Source organism: Tursiops truncatus, chromosome 19 (genome assembly GCF_011762595.2).
Source record: "Tursiops truncatus isolate mTurTru1 chromosome 19, mTurTru1.mat.Y, whole genome shotgun sequence".
Lineage (NCBI taxonomy): Eukaryota > Metazoa > Chordata > Mammalia > Artiodactyla > Delphinidae > Tursiops > Tursiops truncatus.
The window spans coordinates 12,780,036-12,789,764 of NC_047052.1; the positions used below are offsets into that span (position 1 = coordinate 12,780,036).

The following is a 9,729-nucleotide window of genomic DNA, read 5'->3' on the forward strand; positions in this document are numbered from 1 at the left end:
GGGCCACAGCCACAGCACCTAGAGCCCCAGTTTTCCCACCTGGTCCAGGATGGGGAGGTGCTGAGCCAGCTGCAGGAAGTCCCCCAGAGCCCAGGCTGCTCCCGGTCCCCAAGGGTTAATGTGTGCACCCCTCGAGCCAAGGTTACCCTTTTCTGCCCACGCTGAATAGCTCAGGCACAGCACAGGGCTTGTTGCTGAGACGGCCTGCTCACTGAATCACCCACTGTCTGCCAGGCGCTCCCCTAACAATCACCAACAGTGGCAGGGCCGCCAGGGCTGGGGCCAGAGGGGGAATGGGATGCCAGAGCTTTGGCCCAGGTCCCTTTGCAGGATTCCTCCAGAGATGCCACTCGGTACCAGCTCCGGCCTGATGGGCTGATGGGGGTGATGCTGGGGTGAGGGGGCGGGCGGAGCCTTGACCTATAGGAGGGGACTCTTCTGCGAGGCAGGGAGGGTGATTCGATGGCTTCATCAGAACCACGGGCCTCTGCAGAGAGCTGAAATGTGCTGTCTAATAAAGGTCTAGTGTAGGGGGTTAATGGGGCTGTGACCATGATGCCAGCGATGGTGGCATGAGAGCCGCACACGCCTCCCTCACCTGCAGCTCATCAGGCAAGGCACAGGCCACAGGCAGAAAAAAATAGAGCCACAAAGCAAGGCGAGTGGAAACTCAGCAGGGTCCCAGCACAGCTGCTGGACAAAGGGTGCACTGGAGTAAATGCAGGAGACTCAGGGTGCCAAGGAACAGTGGAAGCTGCATGGAGACACCAGTGCAAGGCTGAAATTCCTAGGTGCGTGTGTGAAAATGCTTTGGAAAGCAGAGGGCTTCTGCACATCCAGGCTGGCCCCCAGCGCAGTTCCCGGAGGCACATTAGAGTGAGTGCAGAGCAGCGTCCTAGGCAAGGATTCAGGCCTCCATGCAATTGTGGTGGGAGCCCCAGCAAAGGTCAAGACCAAAGTCTGTGGCCAGGGAATGCTTCTGTATGTCCAGTCCTTTCCCTGCTGACAAGAGAGCTACACAGCGAGGAAGGGCTCCTGCACGCTGGGGCGGGGGAGCTGGGAAACTCCTTCTCCCCCAACCAGGGACCCTCCAGAGCCCTGCAAGGAGAACTGAGAAAACACAGCACAAGGAGGACTGTGTGGAACTTAGATGTACTTTGACTCATTATATTTAAAAATTATAGTAGCTTCTTGTTATATATGAGGCATATTATATTATTATGATAAGTATTAATATACAGTATATTATTCTTATATATAAGATATATATTTATCACATAATCAGGTGTTATATTCCCTCTGTCTTAGCAACAGCCCTTCACAAGTGATAGGATATTTTACTGTTGAGAAAACACGTAGATGGTACAGAGCCGGGATCTGAACCCCGGTCTGCAAATCCAAAGCCCAGGCTCCCTGCACTTCACCAGAGTGTCCTGAAAGACCCCAGAGGTGTCCAGCCTTCCCTCAAAGTGGGACCTGGCCAACCAGAGCAGCCCAGCCAGGGCTGGATGGCTACTGACAGGGAGTGCTGTCAGCCATGTGTCTCATGCCAGATGTGGACACAGCAGGCCCCACTGATGAGAAATGTCAGACCAGCTCAACGCCTGATTTCAGAAAGATTGGCTGGGTCCTTTGGGGATTGAACCTTAGCTGCGTTGTGTTACTTTCCAGGCAAGGTGTGAAAAATCCTTTCTTAGCTTAGAGACTCATTTGGAACCGTCTATCAGAACGGCCCTGGGCCTGGAATCTGGTCCACAGAGCAGGAAAGTCACCTCTCCTCCTCACCTTCCTGGGCTCTCTCCTTACTCACTAGTTCCCTGTGGTCATTCACACTGGGCACAGTCCTTCAGAAGTGCTTTCTTAAACAGAACCAGAGGCTGCCCCTGTTCTGCCCTTAGAGCAGTACGGGTCAAATCTCATCTTTGTCCAGCCCTCCAGAGAGACTTGGGCTGGCCCACGAATCTCACGAGTGTCTGAGCACCTGCTGTGTTAAGCACAGGAGATACAGAACAAAATGCCCACTCTGCCCATAAAATGCTCACAACCTGGTGGGGACAAGTGGGTAAAACGGCAGCCATAGCTCAACATGAGGAAGGATGATGTGGCCTCAAACCCGGCCCAGGTCGGGGCAAAGGGTGTCTGCAGAGGCTTCTCACAGGAGGAGACACGTGGGGTAAGGAGGGGAGGGAGGGAATTCCAGCGAAGGAAAAGATATGTGTGGGTGGGGAACGCGGGCATCTCAGGAGCCACAGGTGGTTCGGTTTGGCCCCCGTAGAGGGTGATGGGGCAATGAGGCAGGGATGTGTCTGGCAGGGCTGGGTCTCAAGCGAGCTCGAGTGCCAGGCTAGGACTGCAGGCTGTCCTCCAAGGACAACAGGAATAAGTTGAGCCTTAGGTAATGTGTGGAAGTCATTAACCCCCGCACTGAGGTGCAGCTTGGGGTGACAGGGTGGGCAGGAAGGAAGAAGAAGATGATTGGCTTCATTTGGAAGCTGCTGACCTTGGAGGCGGGGCTGTGGACAGCTGCATGGAGATGCCCAGTAGCAAGCGGCCGTCCAGGGCTGAGCTGGAGGCATAGATCTGGGGCTTGTCAGCAGGCAGGTGCGGCTGACATCCTAGATCAAACAGAGCGCATATAAGAGGGAAGGGTCAAGGTTTTGACCCTGGGAACAGAGGCAGTTTCCACGATGGAGCCTGACAAAGGGCATCTAGAGAAGAGGAGAAAAGCCAAGTATCCCAGCAGGCAGGGAGTGGAGCTGTGTGTTCAAACCTTGTTGGTTCCAGTTCCTTGGAGGATCTGAAAATTTGTGGACTCAACCCCCAGAAAGATGCACGCAGATGCATCGTTCGGGATACCACGTCAGCAGGTTCACTCTGAAATCCGACCGAGGACTCTGGGTATTCATAAACCTCAGGATGGGAACTTACGGGGTTACAGACTCAAAAATAGAGTGGTCGGGCTTCCCTGGTGGCGCAGTGGTTGAGAGTCCGCCTGCCGATGCAGGCGACACGGGTGCGTGCCCCGGTCCGGGAAGATCCCACATGCCGTGGAGCGGCTGGGCCCGTGAGCCATGGCCGCTGAGCCTGCGCGTCCGGAGCCTGTGCTCCACAACGGGAGAGGCACAACAGTGAGAGGCCCGCGTACAGCAAAAAAAAAAAAAAGAATGTCTAGCTTTAGAAAACAGTTTGGTAGTTTCCCCAAAAGTTAAACATAGTTGCAGTAGGTGCCAGCAATTCCACTCCTAGGCATATACCCAAGACAACTGGAGACATACGTCCACTCAAAAAATCGCACATGAATGTTCACAGCAGCATTATTCATAATAGCCAAAAAGTAGAAACAACCCAGCTGTCCATCAACTGAGGAGTGGATAAACAAATGTGGTGCATCCGTATTGATAAGGAATATTATTCAGCCTTAAAAAGGAAGGAAGTTCTGATACACGCTACCACGTGGATGAACCTTGAAAATATTGTGAGTGAAAGAAGCCAGTCACAAAAGACCACATACTGGATGAGTCCATGGATACGAAATATACAGAAGAGGCAGATGCAATAGACAGAAAGTAGATTAGGGGATTCCTGGCTCTGGGAAATGGCAGGGGGTGGAGGAAATGAGTAGTGACTGCTAATGGGTAATGGGTTTCTTTCTGGGCTGATAAAAATGTTCTAAAATTGTGATGGTTGTACAACTCTGAGTATACTAAAAACCATTGAATTGTACACTTGAAATGGGTGAATTGTAAGATATGTGAGTTATAGTTCAATAAAGCTGCTCCTTTTTAAAAGAGAGAGCCAGTATAGCCAAAGCAATAGCTTGTGGAGAAAAGAAATAGAGCTAAGAGGGTGAGCATAGACATGAAGAAAACTGTGCCAAGAGCTGAAGTGTCGGTGAAGTCGAAGAATGGATGAAGTAGAGAAAAGAAACGAGAGCCGGAAGGACTGCAGGCTGTCCTCCAAGGGCTGGGCATGGGGAACCTCACACTTCATGATAATTACATCTCTCCAGTCTTCTGGTCTCCGGGCCAATCATCTTCAGGTTTTTCGCATCTTCCTCATATGCTATGATTTGAAGTATTGTTCATGAACCCATCTCTCCTTGGGTTTTCCTGGCCCTCCTGGCCCCCCAGTCCCTGGTGGTTAACATCTTCCACCAATAGCCCCCCAGCTCTGCTGGCTTCATCAGAATCGCCCGTCCCTCTCCTCCATGCCACTGGGGCAAGGTCACTTTTTCCTTGTCCGTTCAGGCTTCTATAACAAAACATCACAGACTGGGTGGCTTGTAAAAACAGAAATGAATTGCTCACGATTCTGGAGGCTGGATGTCCCAGATCAGAGTGTCAGCATGGTCAGGTGAGGGCCCTCTTCTAGGTCAAAGACTCATTGTATCCTCCCACGGCAGAAAGGGGAAGAGTTCTCTCGAGCCTCTTTTATAAGGGAATTAGTCCTATTCACCCGTGACCTAATCACCTCCCATCACCTTGGGGGTTAGGTTTCAACATATGAATTTGAGGGAACACGTTCCGACCATAGCACCAGGTAGAGGTCCAGTGCTGGCCATAGCTGTTCCTCTTACAGTCGCTTTAAGGAAGATCTCAGATGTCTAGCCAAATCTTACTCCAATACCAAAGCCAGACAGAGACACCACAAGAAAGAAAACTACCAACTAATATCACGGACGAATATAGATGCAACAGTCCTCAACGAAACACTAGAAAACTGAATCCTAGAACATATGAAAGGATTATACACCACCGCCAAATAGGATTTATTCCAGAATGCAAGGGTGGTTCAACATCGGAAATCCATGTAATACCCCACATCAACAGTCCTCTGAGAGGACTTCTCCTAAGCCCAGCATAGATCGTCACAGCCTCCTTCCCATTTTGATTCAAAGGCCCTAATAGTGGGGCTGGGCCCCATAGCTGCTGGGCAAAGGGCAGCAGCTCCTAAGGTGACAGGGCCTTGAGACAGGACCTCTGGAGCTACTAGGCACTGCTGTGCCCTGGGGCTGTCTGCCCTGACCTTGCCTCTCTCCTGCCCCTCTGCAGAGTACTCGGTAGCCATGCCTGAGTCCACGTTCCCGGGCCTCTTCATGCTGGGGCTGCTCCTCTGGAGCCTCGTAGAGTACCTCATCCACCGCTTCCTGTTCCACATGAAACCCCCTAACGACAGCTATTACCTCATCATGCTGCACTTCATCATGCACGGCCAGCACCACAAGGTGAGCAGGGCAGGCTCTCACCCGGGTCCCACCCATGGGAGCTGCCCGTCTTGGTGGGAGTCAGGTTGAGAGCGAGGGGAAATGTGACTGGGTGTGACTGGGTCCTAACCTGCACCGGGCGTGGACAGAGTGAGCCTGTGTGTCCAACTTGAATCCTCACAACAACTTCATTCCTTCATTTATTCATTCATTCAGTAAATGCTCACTTAAGTGCTCACTAGGTGCCGGGCACCGTTCTAGACACCATTGAACAAAACAGTCCAGAATCACTGCCCTTGTGGAGCTTCATTCTGAAGATGGGGCTACAGTTCTCCCCATTCCACAGACTGGCAGACTGAGGCTTGGGGAAATAAAGGAACTAAGGAATTCACCCAAGGTCACACCTGGATGTTGTCCCCTGTGGAATCCAGAGTCTGTGCTGTCAGCCATCCACCCCACTGGGGCTCCTCAAGGGCAACATGATGGTCCCAGCAGCTGGGATTGGAAGCCAGGTGTGCCCAGAGGAAGTTGTGTCTCCCTGCTGCTTCTCTGTCCCTGCGCCATGCTGTTCTCGGCCTATCCCAGGGTCTCCATCCTCCCCGCTCCCTTCCTTCCTTCTTTGTCCTGGAGCTGGTGTTCTGGCACATGGCCAGCAAGTCCTGCTGCTCCTGGTCAGAGGGGAGGGAGGCCCACATCGGTATATTGCTCTTTCTCTGTCGCCTGATTTCTCTCTCCTCTTTCAGCCCAGAGAGGGTCTCTCCTCAGAATACTCACACAGTCTCTAAAATCTTACCTGTCTGCCAGGCCCTTGGCTTGTGAAGCTCCGGAGCCAAAGACTAGGTTCTTTTGTTGTCTGGTTCACTGTGACAACACCCCCTTGGAACAAAGAAGGCCACCTGGGGTGGGGGACCTGCCTGTTAACACTTCCAGCATCATCTACCATGTGCGCCTTCATCACCCTCGGGCCGTGTCCAGGTGCCCCGCCTGGTACTTGGGGTGGGGGGCTGGGCCTCCTCCCTAGCACCGAACAAATTCCAGAGCCACAGGGGCCTCTTCAGCATAAAGAGGGACTCTGCTCTGCGAGCACCCTGCCCACATCACACCCACCCCTGTTTTCTTGGCCGGTTTTCCAGGTCCCATCCTGGCTTGGAAATTGGGGGTGGGACAGACTCTCCAGGGCTTCTAGTCTTGGTGGCCCACCCTCCCCAAAGCCACCGAGGGTGCTAAGCCTACACCCTCCCTGGACTGTCTGGGCTGCTCTGCCCCATCCCCCATGGGAGCACCTCTGGGCCGGCATGCTGTGTGTGACCACAGTCAGGCCCTGGGGCCCCGGGCTGCGTCCTGACACATAAGCCCCTCCATCCACAGGCACCCTTCGACGAGTCCCGCCTGGTCTTCCCCCCTGTGCCAGCCTCTCTGGTGATAGCTTTCTTCTACGTGTTCTTACGGCTCATCCTGCCCGAGGCGGTGGGGGGCACTGTGTTTGCAGGTGGCCTCCTGGGCTACGTCATCTACGACATGATCCACTACTACCTGCACTTCGGCTCCCCGCACAAGGGCTCCTACCTGTACAACCTGAAGGCCCACCACGTCAAGCACCACTTTGCACATCAGCAGTCAGGTGAGGACCTGCCGGTGCCTCCCCACTTCCTCGTTTGTTCATTTCTTATTTGACAGCTACCCCTGAGCTTCTAGCCAGGGCCAGGCACGGTTCTGGGGATACACAGTCAGCAAGGCAAGCGTGGAACTCCCATCCTAGTCCCTGGTGCAGGGGGCTGTGCAGAGACAGACAAACAAGGAAACCAGTAAATAGCAAAGACCATTCCAGACAGTGATAAGTGCCACAAAGAAAATAAAGCAAAGTGATGTTAGAGAAACCATGTCAGCAGGAGAGGGGACCCACCCTGTTTAATAATATAGAATATGAGTCACAGATGGGATTTTACATTTTCTAGTAGCCACATTAACAAGTAAAATTAAACCAATGAAGTTAATTTTAATCATATAGTTTATTAAGCCAAATACAACCAAAATATTATCATTTCAGCGTGTGATCAATATAAAAATTGTTGGGCATTCCCTGGAGGCCCAGTGGTTAGGACTCAGAGCTTTCAGCCTGAGGACTCAGCCTGCCGTGGGCCCAGGTTTGATCCCTGGTTGGGGAACTGGGATCCCTCAAGCCGTGCGGCGTGGCCAAAAAAAATAAAATTGTTAATGAGAAATGTTACATTCTTTCCTTCTAGTAAGTCTTCGATATCCGGTGTGTATCTTGCACTTACAAGCCTGTCGCCATTCAAGGGCTAAATGTTCATTGGAAATACTTGATCCATATTTAGAGTTTATAAAATTTACAGTCAAAAAAGTAGATTCACATACATGAGTTGCTCCGAACGTGCCTAAAAGTTCTCCAGTAACTGAATCGAGTATAGCTTTTTACATTGAAATGTAAGTTAATTAAAATTAAATGAAACTGGGAATTTAGTCCCTCCATAGCTCAGGCCACATTTCCAGTGCTCAGAAGTCACATGGGCTAGTGGCTACCCTGCTGGACAGCAGAATGCTAGCTAAAGTGGTCCAGGAAGGTGTCACTGCAGAGACGTCATTAGAGCTGAGACCTGAATTAGGAGAAGCCAGCATCCAATGTCTGGAGAAAGAGCCTCCCAGGAGCAACAGGTGCGAAGCCTTGAAGCAGGAATGAACTTGGCATCTTCAAAGAGAAGGAGGCGGCTGGAGTGTGAGGCAGAGAGAGGAAGAGGCAGGCAGCAGCCAGCAGCCAGGCTCTCCCAGGAAGCCAGGCCAGATAAGAAATTTGGGGTTATTCCAACGGTATCCTTGGGAGTCTAGAAACACTGGTACCCTGCTCTTGACTCCTGCCAGTATGGCCCTGAGAGTTGGAAAGGCCATCGGGGACTATGTTGAAATCTTCCCCACGTGCTAGCCCCAGCTAGGCTCCCTTCCAAGCAGATTGACTCCTTCAAGAATGCCTCATCTTCTCCCCATTTGTCTCCCTCTCTAGGATTTGGCATCAGCACTAAATTTTGGGATCACTTTTTCCACACCCTTATTCTGGAAGAACCCCACCCGAAGATACAGTGACAACTCCCAGCCCTGTTGTCCTGCCCTCAGCCCCGCTGTGGCCCCTACCCCAGTCCACCCCCGTCCAGACCCTGCAAAGAAGGTTTGCTTGACCAGGCAGTGCAGGCTTTGTCCGGCCCTTGGGCTTGGTGGAGGGTGCTGGGGAAACCCTGAAGCCCGAGGCTAACCCTGAGACTGCCGTCCTGACCCAGCACAGGAGGGTCACGTCCACTTGGTGGCCCACTGGCCCTCAGGGACTAGCTCTTTCCTGGAGCATCCCAGCCTCTTCACTCACACCCCCGCCCAGTGCCTTAGCCCACAGGACTGCTTCAGGACCCAGCCAGTGGGGACTTTCCTAAGGGGAGTGAAGGCAACTGACCCCTGGGACCAGCTGGTGTCCCACCTGTGTCTTAGCACCCTGGAGCTGCCAGTGTTAACAGTGAAGAGCGGGGTCTGCAGGGCCATGGCCCTCGTCTTCCCCACCTTCTGTCGCCGGGGAGTGTGTGGTGGTTCAGGCTGTTCTCCTGAGGACTGGAGGACACAGAGGTGGATGAAGCACTGTCCGAAGAGGAGAAAGCAGGAAGCCTCCTGGGGCAGCACCTTTGTCCCTTGCCAATGACAAATGCCAGCTGCATCACCAGGTGCCTCGGGCTGTGACACATCCAGCGCCCACACGCCTGGCCCTCACCTGTCTGTGCAGGTGGGCCGAGAGTAGCTGTTGCGGGTCTCAAGCCTGGAGGGAGCCCACGCCCCTTTCTTTAGGAAGCACCAGCTGCTCTAGCCGTCTCTCCGCCTCCAGAATCACAAAGCTTTTCTCCAAGGGAGGCTGAAGAGACCTCTCCGTGGATGGGAGCCCCATCCCGTCCCCAGCCATTCTCGACCTCCACCTGGCATACGTGGGCCCCTGCCCGCCTCACTCAGGACCCTTCCAGCCAGTGCCTCCTTAAGCCGAGAAGAAGCCTTGATGCGGTGCCTTATCTCCCAGCCCCTTCCACCCCAGCGGACGAGGTTCCCCCCCTTTCTTCCTCATAACCAAAACCCTCGCTGCTCATAAGAGGGTCTTATTTATAAACTCTATAAATACCCTTAGTCGGGCCCCAGACCAAGTAGCTGCTCAGATTGCCCTTTCTAATCCTACATGTCGAGCTTATGTAAAAACGTTTTTGTCTTATTTTTGTTCCCTTCTTACCCACAAACCGTTACTACTTGAAACTTTTTAAAAACTCGATGTGTGTAAAGGCTAAAGGGAAGCAGTTTGACCGATCCTGTGATTTGTACTGTTTACTGCGGGGTTATTTAAAGATTTTGGAATAAATATACAAACTACCGTTGTGAAATAAAGGTGTAAATAAATTGTATATTTTGAAAAATAAACACATTGGAAAAGAAACCAAAAAAGATGAGGTGTTACTTGCTGATGGCGACTCACCAGACTTGGTCGAGGCCAGGGA

The 9,729-nt window shown here is 52.4% G+C and overlaps 1 protein-coding gene across 2 annotated transcripts in view; it reads left to right on the forward strand.

Moving 5' to 3' along the window:
* The window catches only part of FA2H (fatty acid 2-hydroxylase), a 50,932-nt gene extending 41,256 nt beyond the window's left edge, over nt 1–9,676 (forward strand). For both annotated transcript variants that reach the window (XM_033844667.2, XM_073796812.1), the window contains 3 exons: nt 5,052–5,224; nt 6,572–6,824; nt 8,220–9,676. In XM_033844667.2, coding sequence (XP_033700558.1) covers nt 5,052–5,224; nt 6,572–6,824; nt 8,220–8,299 — 506 coding nt within the window. In that variant the 3' untranslated portion in view covers nt 8,300–9,676. The remainder of the gene's footprint in view (nt 1–5,051; nt 5,225–6,571; nt 6,825–8,219) is intronic.
* Nucleotides 9,677–9,729: the final 53 nt, after the last annotated feature.